The sequence below is a fragment of the Ursus maritimus genome, unplaced genomic scaffold, assembly GCF_017311325.1.
Source record: "Ursus maritimus isolate PB19 unplaced genomic scaffold, ASM1731132v1 scaffold_3, whole genome shotgun sequence".
In the NCBI taxonomy this organism is placed as follows: domain Eukaryota; kingdom Metazoa; phylum Chordata; class Mammalia; order Carnivora; family Ursidae; genus Ursus; species Ursus maritimus.
In genome coordinates, this window is record NW_024425563.1 from 78,669,552 (window position 1) to 78,695,448 (window position 25,897).

Below are 25,897 nucleotides of genomic sequence, written 5' to 3' on the forward strand. Positions count from 1 at the left end.
ACACAGTCTTAGTGGGGTGGACGCAGGGGACCGGGTAAAGGAAGAAAGAATTCAGCTGATACTTCCTCTTTTTTAATCCTGCCCCCCTCCAGCCATTTCACCGTTTTTACACAATTTGTTCTCCTAATTTTCTTTTAGCATAGAGTTAATTTTAACTAACATTCATTCCTATAAGACATCAGAACATAAAAATTAGGCTGATTCAGTGTGAATTGTCCCTTATTCCTGAGAACTGTCTTTTATCCCAATCCTGTTGGGATTGGGTTTGGATATATCTTGAGCGATTTGATTTTGGACTGATGTAGTTTAACATAGCTACACATGTTATATGTTTTTATATAGCAGAGGAGATAGCTATAAATGAATGCGATAGGAAAGAGAATTATGACTTCACCAAATTAGAATTTTCCTCAAGCTTGTATTTAAAATTCTTTCTGAGCCACTCTTCAACTCTACACAAAAGCCACAGTAAAGTAAGTAATTGTAATTTTCTGTAAGAAAGCATGATGAACTGAGAGTGAAAAAATTATTTATATATGGTTAGACAAATTAAATGTTCTGTGACTGTTTGCCATTTATTTTAGTGTCATACTGCCACGTAAGTGTGCTGGTTGACAAATTAAATGCAGTTACACTTTCCCCAAATCCTGGTGACCTACATAGATTTATGCTTATTGAAGTGCATCAACTGATGTTTTCTGTTGGGTAAAATCAGGGAATAAATAAAATGTGCATGCTATCACTGCGAAGTTTAGGGTTAGAGAAAGTATGTTTATAAAAAATTAGGTATATTTATAAACATAAAAAAAAATGCTTCTAAGCCAAAAACAATGTCACATGTATTGGTGAAGAAGAAATTTTGTTCTAAGGCAGTGGATGTAATCAGTTCCACATTCCATTACAATCTTTGATCTTTTATAAAATCATGACAAACTAAGAACACGTATTTAATTAGCTACTTTATTTTTTTTTAAGATTTTATTTATTTATTTGACAGAAAAAGAGAGAGAGGGAGCACAAGCAGGGGGAGCAGCAGGCAGAGGGGGAGGGAAAAGCAGACTCTGCACGGATCAGGGAGCCCAATGCCGGGCTCCATCCCAGGTCTTCGAGATCATGACTTGAGCCAAAGGCATGTGCTTAGCCGACTCAGCCACCCAGGCAGCCCTAAAGAAAGCTTCAAGTAGTAATATAAGATACCCCAGTTACAATGAGTATGGTTGTTGTAGATGCAGTATAATTTTATGACTAAGGTGTTTTTGTTGTTGTTGTTGTTTTCTAGTTTACTTAATAGAAAAAAAAATCAGTTTTGGGGATCTTATGTCTTCTGGAGTCTAGAAAGCCTTGTGCAAATACATAAAATTTAAATAAACTTTGCAATACACATTTTCAATAAGTTTTAGAAGCAATATAGACTTTCTAGAAGAAAAGTAATAGTGTTTTGCATAAAAATATAGTGCAGTAACAAAAGGAAAAACATTTGAAAGTTCTCAAACTTAGATTTTCTTCATTTTTATTTTTACTTTTATTTCAGGCACACTTTGTTGTAATAGAATCAAAACAGTTTGAGTTAAAACTAGCATTTCTTTATCTTGCTTTATACTCTTTTGACACTGTAGGTGATCCTCTTAATTTTAGGTTTAATTAAATTCTTATTTTTATTTGTTATATGTGATACTATGTCACTTATATAAGAAAAAAAATTAAACAGTTTAGTCCATTAGGTCTAGTACCATGGGCCGAATGTAAGTCTAAACATATTAGTTGCTTTATATAATTGATCTGTGTCTGTTCTTTTATCTAAAGGATAGGGATAGCTGCATTTAACTTGCTTTGTGTCTCTCTTGGCACAGCAATGTGCATGTAGATGTTTAATGAATGTTGAAAATAATGATGTTGAATCACTTAAAATTTCATGCAGTTTCACCTTGTTTTCTACATTTCGATTCTGTCAATATAAGGAACAAGTTGGCAGAAATAAAGTCTAAGATGAAGATAAACTTATTCAATATTTTATCTTTTGATGGAATCCACATTCTAAGTTGAAAATTGTCTCCTAAGTATAAATTACAGAGTTGCAAGAGGGATCAATAAACTAGTAATTAGATTTGGGGCTCTGGTGGATTCAGAAGATTCTTTTGTTTTGTGTATGCGATGAATTCTGATTTTGTATTTTAACTTTGTTACAAAATTAGTGCTGTAAGAAATGCTTCAGGAACTAGAACTTTGATGCATGTTAAAATTCTTTAGCTACTTAATTCTTTTTATAAGAATTAATTAAATGGTAATTTTTAGAGCTGTTGATTCTAAATGAAATAAATTCAAAGTCATGGTTTCATTCACTATTATGAATTATGTGTTCTATTATTTATTAATATGGTTTTAGTTTGGTCTTCAGAGCGATCTATCTTTTATAGAGCTTCAGGCTAATATATTTCTCAGATTAAAAAAGGGAGGCAGATTCGGCAGCAGATAAGTTTGAGAAACACAAGATCTGTTTTATTCTTGAAGGTGTATAATGTACATTCATATACTGAGACTCAGAAGCCAAAAAGAGATGATTTTAACTTCATCGTTTATTCTAAAGTCATAGGACCCTAGAATGTCTTGAAGAAGTAGTGATTTCTAACTGGTGGAGGTGGTATCTATTTTAAGAAGCACTAATTTATTGAATTTTTTGAGTAATTTTCTTTTTAAAAAATGTATATTGTGTTTTCTTTTAATAAAATTTCAGAGTGTCCATGTTTTCCATGTTAAGGAGGCAGAGAAAAATGCATTTTTACATAGGGCTCCAGTTACTACTAAACACATGAAAGAGGGATTAGGTTTTCAATCAGTGCAGGAGAAGAAAGGAAAAGGAAATCAGTATAAGTGGATTATTTTAACACTGCATAAAGTAGTCTTCAAGCCTCAAGGGATAAAATTTTTAAATTCCTTGACAATCATTTTGTTCATTCTTTCCTTTCCCTTTTCATTCTGTAATACAATTTATATTCATAATTTATAGTTATGGCATATTTCAGCAACAGTGATGGCCAGCAGAAATGTCTGAATACATTTATTCTTGAAGAGCCAATGCTCATTCACCACTTTGGTAGAATATGATATTAGTGCGTTAGATAATCTGATTTTTTTTGCTGTCTAAATTCAATTATTCTTGATCCGTTTCCTGAATCTCATGAAGAAATGTCTGCCAATCCTGTCCAGATACACCTTTCCTTACTAATTTCAAGATGTGATATATATTTTAGAAGTCAGTTTTTTAGCAAAGTATTAACGAGCCACATTCTTACATTTTTCTTGAGTTATTTGCTTATAATTTCATGATTTGTGTGTGTGTGTTGTAAGTGTGTATGTGTATAACTTCTTTGCAACATGCATTCTCTATTTTTTCTTGACAAATCGTTCTCAGACCTGGACTGAGATAGTTTTTCCTCAATGCAAGATATACTTTTCAATATCACTGATACAGTGTTTTAATATCTTTTTAGAAAATATTGGCTAATTTTTATGGATCTTCATGGAGTATTTTATGAGAGGAATATCACGAAGGGTTTATTATTTAAAATATGCATAAAATCTGTTCAGTGCTTGATTCAGTGTATTTTTACATTTTTACTCAAATCAATAAAACACTCTTCTCTTTTTTTATAGAGCAATGAAGTTGTCTACTACAATGCAAAGGATGATCTTGATGTGAGTATTAAAAGTTTTACATTAAATTTCAAGATAAACTGAATTATGCTAGGATGACTGGCTTTACAGAACATGCTGACCTAGCAGGTTGAGTTTTTCAGAAATTGTTCTATAGCATAAGCAGAATTACTGGTTTGACCTAACAAGGTAATGATGAATTTTTGGGCTTATGTGATCTTTAACAAATTATCATTGGCATCTTCCTGGGTAGAAACCCAGATTTTTCTCTGGATCTAAATTCTCACTGCCCCTGTCCAGACCTCAGTCCACTGCACTGACTCGCATATCTTGCACACCATTAGCCATGTGGGAGACCCATCCATCTCCGTCACCTGACTCTTGTCACATGGGTTATTAGGCCAGTTCTCCTCTGGCCAGAACTGGACACACCAGGGGGAACCACTTATTTCCCCTACAGCGTGGACGACACCCTGGAAACTGTGCAACAGCTGGCCTTGTCCAGTCAATCTTTGAAGTATAGTGAGTGCTCAGTATGCCTTTTTAAACAAATGGCTGTAATGTACATATTCAGATGATTTTCAAACATGGATTATTTTAGCACCAATAAGTTACTTCTAATGTTGCTACCTCTGGACAGCGTTGGGAAGACATTTTAATTACTTAGTAATGGTGGAAGCATTTGCAAAATTATAAAACAAAATTTTACACTTAAGTGCATTTAAATTCTCTTATCTGTGACTTTTTTTAATCAGGAAAAAATATTTATTTACACATTTATTTATCCAGAAGTGTTTGTTGAGGGCTTCTTGTGTTTTCAGTGTTCTTCCAAGAGCTTGGGATGGTAGATCAGTGAATAAGTTGAACAAATATAAAAAAATTATTTAATTTTTTAATATTATTTCGTATTATTTCTGTTTTATTTACATATATATTATTTTCTATATTATTGATATTTATAAAAAAGTTATTCACACTTTTTTATCTGAATCAAAATATACCTATATACTACTTTCTTCCACGTACTTCCCAGCTACTTGAAATGCCCCATCTTTCCAAACTGCACCATCACTACTGCTGAATGTCGTAGTTTATTGAGCTCCAGTTTTGCCTGCGCACGGCTAAGCACGCTACACAAACTCTTTTACTTAATTCCTACAATGACACTATGAAGCAAGGAGATTATGTTTTCTCCATTAAATAAATGAAATACTAAGATTGTTTTTAAAAGCGTGTTCTTTTTTACTAGCCATAGGTGTTGTGCTAGTGCTTTTATAATAATAATTATCCGTTTATGATAATTATGTATGTCATTTTAATCAGGTAAGAAGTTTATTAAGGACAAACTGACAGCTAACACAAAATGTTTTAGTAGTTTATTGATTGGTGGGGCGCCGGAGCGGCTCAGTTGGTTAAGTGTCTGACCCTTGATTTCAGCTCAGGTCATGATCTTGATGGCTCAGGTCTTGAGATGATGAAACCCAGCATTGGGCTCTGTGCTCACTGGGGATTCTACTTGAGATTCTCCTCTCCTTCTCCCTTTGCCCTTCCCTCCCTGCTCACACTGGCTTTCTCTGTCTCTCAAAATAAATAAATAAATCTTAAAAAATTGTTTATTGATTGGTATTGGAATGAACATTATTTTTGTTCAGACATTTTGTTTCACTGTTAGGATTAGTATTTGATATTTAAAAGTTATGTGATCATTTAAAATATATATGCCAAAACTTTATCATCCTTCCTGGTGGTACACCAGTTACAGCTTTTTAAAAACAGTTTTTAAAACTATGACGAAGATTTCATAATAAATAAAGTGGATGGATCGACATGCTTAATCCAATCTGCCAATTGAATGTTGCCTAAAGATGATACCAATACTGCAAATATGTTTTTCTTTCCTCTAAACTAATTAAAGAAGCCCTATTTTTGATGTCACATAAAAGTTTTATTTACTTAAGTTTGTTTCTTAATTAGAAAGTTCTTTTATTTTGCATAGAAATTGCAAGTTTTCTTTGTTCACGATAATAATCACAGGCACAGATGTAGACATAACTTTTTAGTTGAGTTTCACCCCAGTTAGTATTCAGGGGTATAATTGATTAGTACAACAATAAAATTCATAGTATTCAATCACTATGCTGCAAAGTTAGCAAAATGTCCGTTATAAATGGAGAAATATGCATGGGGTGTACTTAGGTTCATAATTTGCCTGCACAGATGTTTATTCGTATATTCATATAAAACTCTGTATAGAAGAGAAAAGGATTAATACGAGTGAACCTAGTGAACTTTGCCTTCTCTGATCCCCAAAAGTTTATATTATTACCATAGGTTATAAATATGCCTATAAAAGAGATTCATTGTCTTAGGACAAGAGATGAGCTTCAGCAAGTTAAAAAGACTCTATAAAAAGCAAAATATCAACTTTAAAATTTAAAACTTAAAAATGATGCCCAGAAAATAAAATGATGCTCAGGATTTGGAGAAACTATTTTCACTTCTTTACATATAAATAATAACAGTGCCGGAATAACTTGGAAGAATATTGTATAGTAGGAAGAGGGCTAGGGTAGGAATCAAGAGACTTTGGTTCACGTTCCATTCCACCCTTAAAATGGTACTCACTCATAGGGCATTAGAGCTAATTAAAATTGTAGCTGTTTGCCTCTCACATAAGACGTGCTACAGGTGATGAGGTGACCCACACATTTCATTGCAGTTCAGAATATTCTTGGGATACTGGTAGCACGGTCAAATTTGCTGCAAAATTGTACTATTTCATGTAAATTTTTGAGAACTAATTAAGAACTAGAAGGTAATTTATATTTCACTAAAACTTCTTATTGGGAAGATTAAAGTGCTTTAGATATAATACTGTTGCTCTTGTAAACCCTTAGACGTTGAATAAAATTGAACCACGTTTAATGGTTGGTGTATTGGTTTGGCTCTAAAAGAGAGACCTAAAGTGAAAGTGGCTACAAGAAGAAAATAGTTTCTTCCTGTCTCACGTAAACAGTCTGGATATAAAGCCTAATGTGGCGAGTCTCGATCTTCTAGCCCCTGGGGTCCTTCTCTCAAGTTTTCTCCCCTCCTCAGTATAGCTTTTTCATGTCGTGATCCAAGATTGGTGCTCCAACATCCACAGTGATTTTTGCATTCTAGAGAACAGGAAGGAGGCGAGTGGCAGTAGAGGATATGCCCTTTGCCTTTAAGGGTGTGTTTGGAAATCGTACACATCACTTTCATCTGCCTCCATTGTCCACAGCTTAGTGCCCAGCCTTGCCGATTTGCATCAGGAAGTGGAATATGATCCTCCCCCCAACATAGGCATGCGCCCAAACAAAATAGAGGGTTCTATTACTAAAGAGAGAACAGAGAGCATACTAATTGCAAAATAATTAGCAGCTTATGAACACATCGTCCAATTGCTCTTCTTGACATACTGAAGTTAATTCTGGAATTCTACTCACTTATCTGAGTGGACTCTGTCATTTAAATATGGTCAAATCCTTCAACTTGGAATTGAGGAAAAAATCCTTTTTTATAGTAAAATGTATATAAAACCATATGCTGTATTGAGTATTTTTCAGTCTCCCATAATGCATGTGTTTTGATCACTACAATAAAGTTATTTTCTGCAATGGAAGTATTTATTAGCTTACAATGAAATTTAAGAAATGTAAGTAAATGTTGCACTTCATTGATAGTCTACCTTAGGGTTTTCAGTAGTCACCTTTTTTTTTTTTTTTTTTTTTTTGAGTTTGTTGCTTATCTGATGAAGTTGGACTTCCATGGATGGTGAAATTTATAAACCTGACCGTAGTTTTGCAACAGAGGTGGATTTAACTGGCTCCTATACTTACAACTTACACATGTAGTGTTCGATATTTTACATAGCAAATGTTCACAAATCATAATGCCTCTCATTGTTTTGATTCAGATTGGCTTGCTGTCACTGCTCTTTGTCCTGGATTTTTTATATACTGATTTAATTGTGTACACTATTTTTATTGCTCAAACCCATAAAGTCACATCTGTTATTAAAAAATGGTGATTGAAAATTATGGAATGGGACTTTTATCTCACACATCAGCGCTAATATCTAATGAACAAAGGAACTAATTGGAATAGTAAATATTGAGGCAACATTTTCAATTAATAAACTTGTCCTCATTGTTTGAATGGTAATATAAATGTTTGAGAGCTAAAGTATCTGTTTTAAATGTTATGCCTCCTGAAGGAGACTAAAAGATTGTCAATCCAGAACCTGTGGTTATGATTTTTAACTTTTTTCCCATTTCTGCATTGGCAGGAGAGGATTCATTTTTCCATCGTCATGCCTGGTGGGATAATGGTCATTTTCTCCATTTTCTATACATCAATCATTTCATTTCCATGTCCATGACGATTGTATGATTTTAGACATTATTCTCAAATATTTATTTAAGGGCTATTGAAATGGTCTCACATTTTATTTTATGCTTCTAAATTATTCATATACTTTTAATAATATTATACATTATTGTTATGTAAATATTTCTAAAGTACTATATCCCTAATTCTTTTTCCATTGCCAAGATCTTCATATCAGTTATTATTGCCTTTATTTGATATTTAAGACACTGATGGAAGTTTACTAGGTCTTTTCTAAGCCATCGTGAATTTTGTAAAGAAATGGCAGTTCCTTCTTGGAGGCATGACCAGTCTTTTGTGAAGTATTCTCTTGGGGTCCTTTCCTAGAGTAGAACTTCCTGGAGGGCAGCTTTTGGGTACTCACAGCAGGTGACTTAGTTCTTACAGTAACCAGCACATTGTAATCACTCGGTGAGGTGTTTTTTGTTTGTTTTTTTCCCCAATAAGTCAGTGAATCAAAGTTCCAACAGAAGCTTAGCTTGACACAAATATGAATTGGCTGGAGAATACCAGAGTCATAATTATCTGTCTCTCATCTCTGTGCTCCACACTTGGTCTCGTTTTTAAGGATACCCTTTCACCACCAATTTCAGCCCAGACTTGCGTGAGTTTCCATAATCTGAAGGATTGGAGTCAAAGACCCTGAAGAAAACACTGTCCTTTGCCAATGCCTACTGTTGACCAGAAACCATACTGTACATTCTATATCATTCTTTAGCCTTCAAGTTACAAATATGACAGAAGCAAGAACAATGCTTGGAAAGGGATGTGTACCATTTTACTATTTCCTAACCCTGAGAAAAGAAAGGTCTTTCTTCGTCTAATACTAATCAGATAGAAACCAGTCAGTGGAGGGATACATGAAAAGATCAATAACAGTACAGTAGAAATACTGAAGTATTAAAGGCCCAGGTTAAAGACATTTCTCCTTTGAGGGATTATTTCAGGTACTTCACAGAAAACAACATTAAATGTATGCTTAGCATCTCCAAAGAAAGAACCAGTGATCTGTGTGACAAATAGACTGAAATAAAATCATCAGAATCGATGCTGCTAAAATAACAATTCCATTGGAAGAACTAACAAATTTGACAGCACAAATTATCTATCAGTGATACACAGAAGAGACAGAAAATACTCCCAGAATGTCAAAAAGGTTAAAAAAAATTTGGGAGAAAAGATAACATATGGAGGAGGACAATATGCAGTGAGGTAAATCATAAATCATGTATTTGCAACGATCAAGTCCAAGCATATGGATTAGAGGTAATAAACAAAGGTTTGATGGAAGAAAGCATTCAGGTGTGCTAAGAAATCTGTATATAATTGTAGATTTGAAAGGCTACAGTGTTTCTTTCATTAGAGGAGAGAATATGTTCACATTAGCTAGGACACTGGATATAGGAATTTTTTTTTACCAAAGATTTTTAAAGGATTTAGCCAAGATTCTCAAAAGACAAGAACATTTATACTGAAAACTCGCTCAGAATATCCAAGAGGAGATTTCTAGTAAGCAGCTAAAAACTGCATTTGGCCTAGAATACTTTTATGCTTAGCTTATGAGTGGACTTTGCAAACAGGTGGTGGAAATTTCCCCAGCAAGTATGAAGCGCCAGGTATAGCAAAGCCAGGTTCGATTACAGATACACGTTGGTGTCCCGGCACAGTGTTAAAATCAAAATGAGTCTGAGTGATTTTGGATGCGATACATTGGCCAGTTTGCCACAGTCCCCCTGCTCTCTGTTGTTTCACTCTCAGCCTGTTTCACCTAGCTACACAACATAAAAAATAAAACAAAAATGTACAGGATAGAATCCTTAGCACGCCAACATTTAAGGGAAGATGTGGGCAGCGGTGGGGAGTGGAGAATATGAGTAGCTGGAAATGAAGAAGGAGTAGCTTTCATAATAGAATTAAATCATACAAAGAAGGCCATAAAAATTTACTGTTTGTTGGAGTCCAGATTAAATGTGGAATCTCCAGTTTCCTATTATTCTTCCGTGTTTATTATGCTGGTCTATCACCACTTAAGATTTGAATATACAGAATGATATATTCAAGTGTAGTCTATTGATTTGGTTCATTATAATGATGACACATGGCCTCACTTAAAGGTAAAACAGGCATTCAAAGGTGATCAATAATTCCTTTGGAATATAACCTTTCAGTTGGCTGCATCTGAAATTAGTCAGTTTGTGGGAAGCTATTGGGTTATAAGCTTTACAAGGGCTGTGATACGAGACAGTTCCTCAGGGGCATTTTATAATTTCTGTACTCCTATACTTAGATCAGTGGTATTTATATTCACCTTATGGGTATAAAAATAAATACTCAGTGACAGCCTGATTTAGTGAAGCAGTTGATGAAATAGAGGGTAAAATTAATGTCCCTTTGGATTGCGTATATGATAAAAAGTTAAGACTATAGTTATTTAAACAAATTTTCCAATTGACACTTAAAGGTACAGGCGGAACTGGGCTAAATTATTTGGTGAGCCACAGTTCCATGAAGAATGCAAGGCACATAGCCTTACTGGAAACTTAAGACAATCATTCCTGTGTCCAGTATGCTGACGAATGTTAATATAGTCTCTCCTCTAATTACGTGATCATGTCCTACAATTTTTCTAAACAGATACTAAGTATTCTTTAAAAACCAAATCAAGTACTACTTTCTCTGGAAACTTTCCTTGATTTTTCTAGGTAGCAATTGGTATTTCCTTCCTCTGGATGTTCTAAACAAGCAGTTAGACCTATCTGGTTTTATGGTATAAGACTTTACACTATAGTATTTGTATACAGGGATAATCTATTAAATTTTTAGCAAATTGAGATAAGGATCTTATTCCATTTCTCTCTACCATTTGTAATAGTTAGGAGTAATGGTTGAGATAATGCCTGTTAAATTGGGTAGGTGTTGATGTGTTTTAATCCTCATATTACTTACATAGCATTTGTAAGGACATGTTTACTGTTTTTTAAAGATTTATTTATTTATTTATTTATTTATTTATTTATTTGAGACAGAGTGAGAGACAGCGAGCACAAGGGGGGCAGAGAGGCAGAGGGAGAGGAAGAAGTAGGCTCCCTGCCGAGCAGGGAGCCCAATGTGGGACTTGATCCCAGGACCCTGGGATCATGACCTGAGCTGAAGGCAAACGCTTAACCAACTGAGCCACGCAGGTGTCCCAGGACGTGTTTACTTCTTAAAGTGGTGCTCTATTTGCTGAGTAACTAGGAAATCTCTGGCAAGCATGATGGAAGTGAAAATGTTTTGTTTCAAGGTTGGGTGAAAACAAGTTAAGAGGGGAATGGCAAAGCTGACCTTGACTATAGATACTGTTTTCTTATCTTTTCTCATCTTCCCCTCCCCTCTCTTGGGCCCTGAAATAGTCATGAGGACTAAGAGTAATGTCAAAACAGACAATGTGGTTTTCCCCACATCCAAAACTGATTCACATTGGGGAATAAGCAGAGTTAGAATATTTGTTTTCAATGACTGTAAGTGCCATAAGAATCAGGATTTTGGGTTCCAAGTCTGGGCAGATCTGATAAGCTAAATAATTATGAATCTCTGTGATGACACATGATATCAGGCTTATTGTATTTACTCCATCAAACTTAAGTTCTGTCTGATTCTGCACAAAAGTAGAATAAATAATAGTTGTTGAATTTCATTTCCAAAGAGGTGATAGCATTAAAATGAGTACCTTTCCATGTAAGATTTTTTTTTAACTTTTTACCAGTGAAAAAAATATCTTAAATATATAGAAGACAGAATAGTATAGTATCTCTATAATTGCTTCATCTATTATTTAGAGCTTAAATATTTTAAGATAAAATAGAGACACGATGTTTCATTCCTACATACTTCTGTGTGGAACATGTTTTTCCCCCTTTAAGTAGTGACAAGGCGTACATGTGTGATCACTCTACACACGGTTGTACAGAGGGGGTGTAGAGTGTGATGGTTACGAGATTGCATTCTGGAGTGCCACTGCCTGGATTTGAATCCCAGCTCTGCCATTTTCTAGCTGGGTGTTATTGGCAGTCATATAATCTCTCTGTGGTTTACTCTCTTGGTCTGTAAAATAAAGGTAATAGTAATACCTGCCTCACACAGTTACTGTGAAAATTAGTTGACACATATAAAGCATGTAGAACTTTCCTGTCTTGTAGTAGGCAATCCAGGAATGTTAATGAATAAAATTAAAAAAAATAATTATTAAAATGGTTGTAATAAATTTAAGATATATTTGACATGATTTTAGCCCCAAGTGGAGCCTGTGTATTTGTTAACAATAATGAAGAGGTATTAGATTGAGCTATTTTCCATTTTATCGTTATGAATATAATCCTTGCATTTGTGTAAAAAACTTAAGACAGTGCATAACAAAATAAAAATCTGAGTAGACTCTTCAAAAAACACTTTAAAAGTGGGAATGCAATCTGGCAATTTGTCTTCGTATCATTGTAGATTTTGTATAACCAGATTTGAAAGGAAAGTTAAATGTCAAAAAAAAAAAAAAGAAAATGCTACTAATGCAACATTTTTAAATGAAATTTCACATTAAAGTTTCCTTAAATTTGAAATTGATTGAGGTTCTTAGTTTAGCTTTTAGAGACATCTGTCCCAACAAATCCTTAAATTCCCTGAAGGTTAGCGAAGCAGATTCCCCAGAAGGCTTGAGTTGTGCCAGCAGCCTGCACTATTTTCTTCATTCCCAGAGCAAGCAAAAAGAAACCAGATCATTACAAACCCTTATTAACCTAATTCCAAGATCTATGTTTCTGACTAAAATCCAGATGAAATGAGCTCAACCCAGAATTCCCATGTCGATAAATTGAGTTGATTTATTTGCTACATTTTATTGTATTGATCGTGTTAAAAATTTGACCTGTCTGCGACATTTGGCTAGTCTCCTGAATTCCCTTGCATATTTATGTTGCTGTTTGTTTCCTTAGCAGAATCTTGTCTACATTAAAATTAATTCCAACATAATGCCCTATCTAAATATTTGTCTTTTTAAAAGTCCAATCTTTCATGATTTTATTTTATTTTAGAGAAATAAATGTGATTCAAGAATGAGCTAGTAAGGTGTGCATCAAACAGCAAAGCAGTCTATTCTAATTATTAAGGAAACAGTCAAAGTCTAGGTTTCTTTTCTAACTTTTTTTTTAACGCTGTCTTATAATATGCAACCTTTATTTTCAGGCTCTGTTAATGATTGACATTGATTCCTCAAGTAGGTGATGGCATAGAAATAGAATATTAATTGCTTCTGTATAGTAATTGATTTAATCGGAATTGCTTTGTGCGTGAGTTTAAAATAAATGGTTTACATATTTTGGGTGCTACATATTTGGATTATAACAATACTCAACGTATATTATATATACTTTTCGATCCTAGGCAGTAAATGCTTTATATCCTACGTACCTTTTAAAGTCCACACTAATCCATTCTGACACATACTATTATTTTAATGATTTTCAGATAAGACAAGTGCCATTTAATGAGCTCAGGAGACTTGCCCAGTGTCAAACACATGATACTTGATCATGCAGGGAATTGAATGCCATGCCATTGATATGATCCATAGTGAGAGTCGTGTGTCACTGTGCTGTGCCACCCTGCCTATACACCAGGCACCTGCGGGGGATAGGAGAGGGCCCTGAGATGCAGCTGGTAGAAATCAAGACTTAAGGTTAAAATTTTTTGAGAGTTTTGATTTACATTTTTAATTTATTATGCCTATTTGTTATTCTGTCCATATTTATTTGGCTTGTATTTTATCCAATCGGCTTCATCATTGACAGTTGTTAATGGTGATTTGCAGTAGGTAAAATAAAATCTCTATGATTGAAAAGATTGTTAGACTTCGCATCATAAATCTGCAGTGATCTGATCCGCCATCCCCAGTGATATTTACCATGGATACCTTAAAAGTATGCATGGACCACTGTGTGAAATATAGCCACGTTAAGATTCATTGGGGAAAAAAACCCATGAAACTAGTAAAAAGGAAGATTAGATTAGGTTCTGTTTCTTCTAGGAATTCTGCCTTTTGGTTTTGGAAGCTTTCCAAATTTTTTCAGTCTCTTTTGACAATTTTCTAATGCTTTGTGCTCTTGGGCATATGCTCCTTTTGTAAGGATAGTTGGAACATTGGTTCTCAGTTGTTTGGGGTAGTGGCATATATAATTTTCTTTTAGATTTCACACCCAGGGGTGCCTGGGTGGCTCAGTCGTTAAGCATCTGCCTTCGGCTCAGGGCGTGATCCCGGGGCCATGGGATCGAGCCCCACATTGGGCTCCTCGCTGGGAACCTGCTTCTTCCTCTCCCACTCCCCCTGCTTGTGTTCCCTCTCTTGCTGGCTGTCTCTCTGTCTGTCAAATAAATAAATAAAATCTTAAAAAAAAAAAAGATTTCACACCCAGTTCTTTCTTTTCATTCATTCATTCATTTCATTCATTCATTCATAGTGAAGTAGAGCCAGCAGGTGGAGGGGCAGAGGGAGAGAGAGAGAATTCTAAGCAGGCTCCATGCCCAGTGCAGAGCCCGACATGGGGCTCAATCCCATGACCCTGAGATCGTGACCTGAGCTGAAATCAGGAGTCAGACATTTAACTGACTGAGCCACCCTGGTGCCCCTAGTTCTTTCTTTTCAGAAGTAGTGTATGGTACATATATTTAGAGCTCAGTGAACATTTATTAAGTTTGGAAAAGTCACTGGCATGTGGGCATTTTATACTTACTCTGTGTTAAAGTTTGTAGGGTGAACAAAGATGGGGACTGGATTGTTTTGGATGGTATCTTCAACCTTTTTTTGGTTTGCACCTACAAATCAGTTAAAAACTAAATACACCTCCTGATATAAGAATATTTACTTACAAATTCTATATATGTACTACTGAACTAATATGTTGACAAGCCTCAAAAGAGGCTTTATGTTTAGTGAGACTTTACAAAGTATTAGTTTAGGTGGCATATGGTATTAAAAATCACTGTAAGAAAAAGCATAAGCATTTTTTCTGGATGATTAGTTATTAAATACCTTTGTTAGTGATGACTTCATATTACCATGGGAAATATCTCAACAAGCCACATGAACACGGGGCATTGTTATCAGCAGTAAATATAAATCCAAATTTATAATAGTTTTGATAATATTAACTTTTTTGACTAACTTGCCTAATTGAACTAACTGGACCATAGTTTTTATGTTGTCATAAGGCTAAAGAAGAATTAGTGCTGGAAATAGGAGCATCATCTCTGTCATTTCTTTTTTGTTCAGTGCAACTTCCGTTTCTAGAATTTCATCTTCGATCGTTATTAATTTGCAGAAATCTTTTAAAATTACTGGCCCATGTGAAATGGGTTAAACCATAGAAGGTAACAGGTAAATTTACATGCCAAGCGTAGAATACTACATTGAAAGCGACTTTCCAGTGAGAAGACAGCTCTTAACCCGTCAGTGTGAGGGGTTTCCACTTTCTCCTTGTGGCACCTGGAGTGTGACAGGTGACGTGAGACCAGCGCACAGCAGTTAGTAAGGCGGAGGGAGGGGAGCGCCAGTGTCGATCCGTATAGTATGTATTAGCAGACTTTAATATTTTTTTATTTCATTTGCTAGAAATAGATATAAGTTCTGATGTCTTCTTCCAACCCTCCAGTGAATTCTCTTGGAGACCACAAACACATGGGACATTCAATTTTATTTAAGTTCTTATCAAAACGATGGCCTCAATTAACACTAGAAGGAAGTAACAAAGAATGAAATCTGTGAAATTGAGGAGTTAAAGCCCAACTTAATGTTTTAATTCATCTTCGCCTACAAATTGTCTGACTGATGTCTGTAGCTGTGTGCTACAAATATATTTCCCTAAATTAAGATGCAGATAGGGGCATTGGCTTTGGTTCTCAGGAGATGCCCTTGGTCAATGCTTCTTTATACGAGCATTCCACCATTTACATGTTCTTCAGTTACTTGGCATTAAAAAAAAAAAATTTTTTTTGGTAACAGTTTAAGTTCAAATTCATTGATTGCAGATTTAGAATTTTCAGAGCTAGAAGGATCCTTACAGATCTTGTTTCCCTCTCTTTAAAAAAAGAAAGGAAGGAAGGTATAGAGAGGGAGGGAGGGAGGAAAGGTGAGGATTCAGAGTTGAAATGAAAATGAGAACCTAGATTCCTGACTGAGGCACTGTCTGTCCATTTACCAAACTGCTTCCAATTTTGTGCTTGCTTCTTAGTGTAATGGAAAAAGCATAAGTTTGGGGATCAGGAAACATAAGTTCAAGTTTATTTATTCACTCAGAAAACATTAATGTGGCAAGCAAAGTTCTAAGCGATGTGCTAGGTGCCAGGGATACAACTGAACAATGTCAGTGAGGTCTCCTGCCCTCAGGGAGATTATGTTTTAGTGTAGTGAGACAGCAAACATAGAGCAAAGAAACGGTTAAATAAGTACAGTTAGATTAGTGCTCTACAGGTGATAAATGGGGTAATATATTCAAGATTCTTTGGAGGGTAATTTAGATGGAGGATTTCCAAGAAAGGATTTTTCATCTGAGACCTGAAGAATGCCCTGGTCCTATGAAAAAGGTGGGGGGGGGGGCAGGAAAAGCATTCCAGGCAAAGGGAACAACAAGTGCAAGAACGTCTGGACCAGGAAGAGCATATGTGGAAGGACCAGAAGACAGGCCAGTATGGCAGGAACATAATGAGCAAGGATATGGAGAACAGGAAGAGTTGTCAGGCAGGAAATGCACACATACGGAGTCTTGCAGGCCATACACAGGTATTCGTGTCATTTAAGTTTGGTGGGATAGTGGAGACCTGGAGTCTGGGTGCTCTGACTATCCCTTAGTTACATGGCCTTAGGCAGTTTTTGCTTTGGATATTAAGAGAATAATTGATTTTACCTTGCAGTTTTTTAAGCATCTTTTGCCCTGACAATATTTTATAAAGTGTATTTGTCTGTTCTAATATGTATAAAAATGTGCTTTTAAATTTTTAGAAATAAAATGGCCTCACTTAAATGTTTCATTTTCTATGATATAATATATATAAGACTATATGGTTTCCGTGGGGGCAGTGCTGTATTGAACTTTGAGACTTTCTAAAATCACATAGTTCTTTTCATATCTTAAGATACCATTTCATAATTCCTTAGCAGAGAAAAATATCCTATCAGCCTTTTTTCAAAATTTAGTTTACATATTTATATATAAAAATATACATATTTAAATAACCATATTTAATATAAAATAAAAAGATCTACTTAAGTGTACATACATGTGATAGTGTGACATGCGTTACTAATGCTGGTGATTTGAAGATTTCATACTACATGGCATGATTTAAACCAGCCCCAAGGCCTTCTTGTGATCACACTTACCTTACACACTTATCGGGATTCTAATGGCTCTCATTCTCCCTGGGTGCTAGGTCCTAGGATAGGTGGTTTACATGCATTCATCCATCATGCAAACTAAAATACATCAATCTTATTTTGAGGATGTCTTGGATTCTGTATTTTAGCTTTTTATCATGGTAACCTTCAGCAAGCAACCTCAACATACTTTATTTAAGGAATGTCTATTTTGACTTGTAAAATGTAATTTAATGAACAAGTTATTGCAGTGATCAGTATCCCTTTTTCAGTTAATTTAGTTGTTTTATGTATTTTATTTCACATTCATACTTGTTTTTGACTCGCTGTCCCATTTAGAAAGTAGTATATAAATATTTAATTGATGTATAGTTGACACAAATGGAAAATATATATATGTATATATATATATATATATTGCTTTAATAGCAGTATTTTTTAACTTGCTGTCTTTGTTATTGGGGAATTTCAGCTGCTTACTCTTTCCTTTCCCCCCCAAATTCTGCTTATTTCGGACCGTTTTTTCTTTCTCTTTTCTATGTCATCATTAGTAATAGAAGAATATGTGGAGGCTTAACAGTGAATCTAATCTTTAAGAGCTAGAATTGTTTCTTCAATTTTCTTTTGACCACTAATATTATAAATTTGCTTTTCTTGTTAACTTTAAAACATTCTTTTATTAATGCATTGAGTAAATTGCCTCTGAAGAATTAATGCCATAGTTTTTCTGCTAAAGGGTAAAGCTAAGGAATTATAACTTTTTAATTACCTGAAGAACTGGGAAGTCCTCTGAATTCATTTAAAAAAAAACCTTTGTTTCTTCATGAACATATTTCTTCATTTTATGATTAGCTAAAATCATACATTTCTGCAAGAACAATATGGCCATTTATTAAATTAATTTAAAATTTTTATTCTTGTTATGATTCAGTAAAACAAAATTCAAATGTTATATTGAAGTCTTTACTGTGTAATTTAGACTGTGTCCTCCAACGCATGTTTCCTTTCTAACACTGGTCATTTAGTGGCTACTTCCCTGAGTCATAGCATCCTCAAGGTGAAAATAGCATCGCAAATCAATTAACTCAGGAGACGCAGCAATGTTCTTACTGCCGCTGTAACTGGATTCATTATTTAATATTCAGCCTGGCTTTACAATCTGACCAGAATGATTAAGGCTGGATGACGCTCAGCACCTTTTTCTCTCTCTTCATTATTCATTAATTGAGCATGGTCAGCTGGCAGCTGCTTTGATGAATCTCCGTTTCTAATTGATGCAAATGATTTACTGAAAGGGAAGCTTTCGGGGCGCCTGGGTGGCTAAGTCGGTTAAATAGCTGACTCTTGGTTTTGGCTCAGGGTTGGGGGATCGAGCCCCGGGTCGGGCTCTGCACTCAGTAGGGAGTCTGCTTGAGATTTGTCTCTCCCTCTCCTTCTACCCCTTCCCCCTCCTCTCTCTCAAATAAATAAATCTTAAAAAAAAAAAAAAAGGAGCCTTTCCTCTGTAGGGTCAGAACAGGTGCCCAGCCTTAACTAATGGAGCATCACAGAATGCTTAGATACCAAGGGTCAACTAGTGGTTACACAGGCAACCTTGCTTTTTAATCCATGGAGCTGATACCAACATGCTGGTATACCAGACTTTTCAGATTTAGTGACTAAGAAAGTCTATTTTAAATATAATACATACATGGTAATTATTTATATTAGATGATAAGGCCATGCCTAAAGGTGTATTATATATATCCAAGATTTTATTTGATACTGGGAATACCAGTAAAACTAAAAAAAAATAAAAATAAAATCTAAAATCAGTTAAGGCTACATTGTCAAAGTTGCAGATCTCTGTTGTAAATAGTATCTATGAAACAGTTGTGAAAAAGAAAAGAATGTGTTTAGAGGTGGAAATTTTAAAATACATATGGAGAATTGTACACCAGGCTATAGTCTCTAGTTATGAAAGAATTTGGATCATTACACGCGAACTCATTCATTTAACTCTTTGTTTTCATTAGGGAAATAGAGATACCAATTGTGATACTTCTATAAAGAGTTTCAGTGAACCATTCTTTCTCAGTGCCAACTAGCTTTCTCACAGTGCTGTGGAACACAAAAAATAGCAAAGAGCAGGGGGGTTAAACTTAGCCATAGTATGATTGTGAACAGAGTTTCTAATTAAGCATGTGTAGTCTGAATTGTGACAAAGTGATTAAGATACTTTCAATTGCAATTTAGGTAAAATATATAAACTTAATTTCTGAACATTCTGCTATCAGAATTTTTTTTACATTTTAATAAAAGTTAACATGAAAAAGTTAAAACATTATTAAAAGCAAATGTTTTAGTATAAATAACCAATTCTAAGAATGTTTCATTTGAGATAAATTTGCATATTAAATATGCAAGAGCCTTTTGTATCTGTCGTAGACTTATCATCTTGACTTTCCAAAATAGATTTGCTAACATGTACTGCTTGTAAAATTGAATGGCCTACCCATCCAACACTGGCCTGTACTTTGTCTCTGAGTGATCTGATGTATTATTTAACGACAGATTATTTATATTGAGAATGAATAGTATGAGAAACATACTTCTCATGTTTCACATATGTGTTCTAATAAATGCATTCAAAAACATTTTAGAATAGGCCTGCTTAGTTTCTCTGTACACTTCAATATAGGGTAGCCTGGAGAATCCAAGAGAGATATTTTGGGGGAAAAATGTTGGCAAGAGATATACTTATTTTTTCTCCTGTGTATTCTGGTAAATAGGAAATCTTAATTCCAGGAGGAGAATTTATTTGAAATTTTTAGTTAACATATTAAAAAAAAATGTTAAGAGGCTCTTCTCCAAATTCCTTTTCTCACTTTTTTTTTGTTTCTAATACTTGCTATATTTTCATTACACTATATAATGCCATAATATATCAAGATGGCAAAGACATGACTTATGAGGATATCATATGTAAGTTACAGTAATCTCATAAGTTTAAGGAAATAAATGAGTTACATTTAGAAGGTCTAATATTTTCATGGAATTATTTCAGTTTATGGAGACTACAACAGGAAGAACCATGGAGAGCAGCCATATTTATCAACTGTGCATTAAAACTAGTTCTGACACATGATTATACAAGTTGAGAAGTACATTAATAATTTTTTTTATATTTTGAAAACGACATTATTGTTTTAAAGTTATTCCTAAAAGCTCTTTATATGGTAACTTAAAAGTGCAAGAATCTCCATAAAATGTATTTAAAACTTACTCTTTTTAAGAGTGAGAGGATTCAGAGGAAATGTAAACAACTTTTATCTTTGTAAGATAATCATACAATACTTAAAATCACTCTACAAAGGGCTTAAAACAAAAATTAAGTTTTTTTAATTAAAAATACATGTTCATTGTATATTGGAAAAAAACAAGAAAACACAAACATGAAATATATATTTATATCTCATAAATAGAAAACCAACCATAGTGCTTATATGGTTTGCTTTATACTCATCCATTCATTTCTCCCTCTACCTCTCTTTCTCTCAAAATAAGAGGCCTTGGTGCCACCTGGGTGACTCAATAGGTTAAGCGTCTATCTTCAGCTCAGGTCATGATCCCAGGGTCCTGGGATCGACCTTCTAGTCAGTGGAGAGCCTGCTTTTTCCTCTCCCTCTGCCTCCCCCCCCACTCGTGCTCTCTTGCTCACTATCTCAAATAAATAAAATCTTTTAAAAAAAGTAATAGGCCTTTTTTTCCTTCTTTTTGCTTAATATTTCCTTTTTATGCTTAAAGTCATTTTTAAATGAACATAATTTATATATGCATTCCAATGTAATTACTCTTTTATATTACTTAATAACACACAATTGTATCTGTAATAATTGTGACATTTTGCTATTGTTGAACATTTAACTTGTTTCCAGATTTAGATAATAAGTGGCATTTCTATAAACATAATATCAATAAATCCTTCTCTCCTTCAGTCTACCAACAAATAAGTCTCAAGTGACTGAATGAATGAAATACTTGCACATATCCACACATTCCTAACCCTAATACACGCGTGTACTTCATTATCTATTATCCATCATCTGATCCTTCTACTTTTCATATATGCCTAGTAAAATTGGCTAGAAATAGATGTAAATGGAATCTCTGGGAAAGGTAGGCTTATGGAAAGTATGTGTGATTTTCTAAAATTATAGAGACGGGATTATAATTTTTTCAGACCTGAAAATGACTACAGATTCTTAGCTTGAGGGTTCTTAATTTAAGATAGGAGAAAATATTAGAGCCAGCTGAGAGATTCTTTCAAAGGACAGCCTCCTCATTGTGATCACGTCTTCATTGGTGGGTCCTGAGGTTCCCCAGGTGATTCTGATTAGGCCCACGAGATAAAAGCACCACCTATAGCCTTACCTCATTTATTTGTAAGTCAGAAAACTGAAGGCCAAGGAATGGTGAGTAGCTCAAGCCTGAAGTTATTAATGCAACAGCGTAGAACCAAATCTTTCAACCACCGTGCTTCCCACTCGGCTTTTCTATGGGATTTTGTAAGTGTGCTCTTTGTAAGAGGTATTAAATGGAAAACAAAATCCCAGGTTCACGTAAGCTTGAGAACGCTGGGTTAAACTCTTGAGTGAGTCCTGTCTCAGAGCCTTTGCTGTGCCAGTGTGGTTTGTTTCGTAATGGAACAGCATTTCCCCAACTTTGGTCAGTATGGCACTAGCCCCTAGAGTATCTTGAAGGATTTTTGTCTCTTAAAACAACTCTTTTTTAAAAAAAAATTTATTTGAGAGAGAGAGCACACACAGGGAGAAGGGAGAGCAGGCGCGCGTATAAGCAGGGGGAGGGACAGAGGAGAGGGAGATTGAGAATCTCAGGCAGACAATGTTGGGGGGAGAGGCGCCTTGATCTAAGATCATGACCAGAACTGAAACCAAGAGTTGGACAGTCAGCTGACGGGGCCAGGCGCCACTCCGTTTTGAAAACATCTTGTGACAAATATTCCTCACCGTATTACCATTTGCATGCTTCTATTCGCAAATAATAAAACTTACACGTGGAGGGTTAAAAAAAAATTAATTGATATGCATAGTAGTGATCAACCCGAATTTTTTCATTAGTAGTTCCAAGTAAAAGCGTGTGACTAATTTAAACTGTTATTTTTTTAAAACAGTGGACCCCCAATTTTAGCGAGTACCAGATCACCTGGAGGGCTTGTTACCCTGCGGATTGCTCCGCCCTTCCGTGGCGTTTCTGAGTAGATCTAGGATTGGGACATGAGAGCCCACATTTAACAAATTTCAGTGGCTGCTGCTTCTCTAAGGACCATACTTCGAGAAACCATTGTGAATGTTGAGATTTTCAGAATATTTTCAGATGAGAAAAATAGGGACATCATTCGTAGTTGGTGTCCTCTTTACATTCAGCTTATTGTTGAAAGTTCTTTGTTTTAATGTTCCCCTTTCCTTATTCAAGTCAGTAGTGCTCAGGAACAGACAATGGAGTATGAGTTGTGTGTGTGTGTGTGTGTGGTTTTTTTTAAGATTTTATTTACTTGACGAGAAAGACACAGCGAGAGAGGGAACACAAGCAGAGGGAGAGGGAGAAGCAGGCTTTCCGCTGAGCAGGGAGTCCCATGCGGGACACAATCCGAGGACCCTGGGATCATGACTAGCCTAAGGCAGACGCTTAACGATTGAGCCACCCAGGTGCCCCGGGGTGAGTTTTTAAATGTGTTAGAATCTGTGGTTGAATCCACAGCTGAATCCCGGTTATTTTCATTCTTTATTAAATAACTATTGCAGTCAAGGCTGATGTGTTAGATTCAGAATTCCTTTTGCTCTCTGGTTTCTATTTTCCTTATAACGCTTCACTTTCTTCTCCACGCGGTGCATGCGCGCACGTACCCCCCACCTTTCTTTTAGAAAAGAGTATGATTAATGATACCTGTGTGAAGGTATTTTTTTCCAAATTTTAGACTTGAAACACTACTGTTTTGTTATTATATATTCAATTTCTTTGTGGGTTAACTATTAGATATTCATGGCTTTCATATAAAATAAATCAGTGATCAGTTTTCAAATATTTTTGTCAATGACCTGTTTTACAGTCTACATCACAGTCTAACTATGCACATATGGTACATATATATGCACATATATACACAGTCCTATCAGAAACACAAATTTCACAAAATAGCTCTACATCATAATATATAGAGTGTACTTTTATATATTTTTAAAATATATTTCACTTAGAGATGCCTGGGTGGCTCAGTCGGTTAAGCGTCTGCCTTCAGCTCAGGTCATGATCTCAGGGTCCTGGGATCAAATCTCAGATAGGCCTCCCTTCTCAGCAGGGAGTCTGCTTTTTCCTCTGCCTGCTACTCCCCCTGCTTGCACTCTCTCTCTCTTTCTCTCTGACAAATGAAGTCTTAAAATTTGTTTTAAAAAAAATAAAGTACGTTTCACTTAAATAATTTGGTCATAACTGAGTTTAATGTTTCATTTAAAGAATAACTTGGCTTATTAAGTACCTGTGAAATTGATTTCATTACCTGATGATGGGTTGGATTTGCTGCTTTGGAAGCCATTGGGTTTTTTTGTTTGTTTTTGTTGTTTAAGGCCATATTGCTCATATCTATGTCTAAATATTTCCAACGTTGTATTTTCCCTGGGAAAAAATAAACACACACACACACACACACACACACACACACGTACACGTGTCCTAATATCTCAGGATACTGATGTGTTATTTGATCATTTCAGTGTTTGGGGCTGTATGGACAGTTGGACACAGTTCTTTGTAAACCTGCTGACTTTATGTTGTTGGCACTGTCTTCCAGCCTTCTTAGGAAATTTTCTGGTTGTCCAGTTATGTCTTTCTCTTGTTATCGCTGGCATCACTGTAGTGTGCTGCCGAAAAGAGTCAAATGTGATTGTTTTTCAGTTTGGTTTTGAGGAGATTACCTTTGGAATATGGAAAACAGTTTCCAACATTGAGTTGAAAATACAGATCTGAACTTAATTTTTAAAAAAGGGCAGAGTTTAAAACAACTGTATTTGAAATGGGGGAAAAATTAACATAATTAGCCAAAACAACAGCAACAAAAAACGTTACAGAGATGCATTTTGGATCAGTGAAGGCGATTCTCAGTTTCCTGCTAGGGGAGGGTAATAAGGTAATTCAGTATCAAAAGCCTAGTTTGAATAGGTAGAAAATTAATTCTCAACCTTAAACTCCTGTGGGCTTTTCTTGAATCATTATTGATTAGACCTTACCTCCTACCTCAGGAGACAAAATGGTTGCAGTTAGGATTCAATAGTGCTTAGTTACAAAAGATCTTTTCCAGTATACTTTATTTTTAAAACAAAAATTGTTACAACTGGAAAATGTGCAAAAATCAAAGGAACATGATAAAAAAATAATCCTTCATTGCTATCTTTTTGCAGTCATGTTTATCATGAGTTGTCAAACCAAGAATTATCCTCAACCGCATAATAAAAATTTAGTAGCATAGATAGTGAAATATGTATCGAGGGATAATTTTAATTCAATTGTGTTTAAAGGAATTTATCCTGTTCTATAAATGTACATTTTAATAAGTACTGCTTGTGAAAAAGCTCTGGTCCCCTCAGGTTGATCCTGCCTGACTCCAGCATTGAAGAAATGAGGAGAGAAGTTAGATTTTAATGTGAATAATATAAGTATAGTGCTAATTCTGATACCTGAATATAATTTGTGTATCTGATGTCATTATGGTGCTATATTTTTTTACAATGTTTTTTCTACATGGTTTCCTTTTTTACTCTGTATTTAATATATAACATATTAGTTTCAGGTGTACAATATAATTATTGATATTTCTATATATTGCAAAACAAGTACCACATTAAGTCTAGATGTCATCATGGTACTGTATTTTTAAATATTCTTGTAGATCTGTTTTTTTGAAGACCAGGCATTTGTCAAAGGAAGACAGGAATGTGAGACAGTATCTGTTATCTCAAGTTGTAATATTCTTTTTATTGTCTAAATTTTCTGATACAGCCTGAAAAAAATGAGAGTGAGCCAGGCAGCCAGAGGATAAAACCTGTTTTTATTGATGATGCTAATTTTGGACGACAGATATCCTATCAACATGCCGCAGTCCATATTCCTACGGACATCTATGAGGGCTGTAAGTAAAAGAATTTAACAATTGTTGGAATACCATGCTCTTGTCTGTCTTTTGTATCTCCGATTTGGGGAAGAAAAAGGAACAAATGGGATACCGTTTTGTTTACATGTCATTTAAGAGTCTGTGGTCAACTGTCTGTAAAAGAAGAAAGTTGATTTTCATGAGCAGTTTATGTTCATATAGCTTCACCATGTGAATATTTGTAGGAGAGTCTGCGTCCATTGGAGATGTCCTTCTACACTATTATTGAGTAA

General features: G+C 35.0%; 1 protein-coding gene across 2 annotated transcripts in view; it reads left to right on the forward strand.

Annotated features, from left to right (window-relative positions):
• Positions 1–25,897, forward strand: part of CACNA2D1 (calcium voltage-gated channel auxiliary subunit alpha2delta 1) — a 480,944-nt gene that overhangs the window by 288,350 nt on the left and 166,697 nt on the right. For both annotated transcript variants that reach the window (XM_040644315.1, XM_040644316.1), the window contains exons 5-6: positions 3,652–3,693; positions 25,514–25,643. In XM_040644315.1, coding sequence (XP_040500249.1) covers positions 3,652–3,693; positions 25,514–25,643 — 172 coding nt within the window. The remainder of the gene's footprint in view (positions 1–3,651; positions 3,694–25,513; positions 25,644–25,897) is intronic.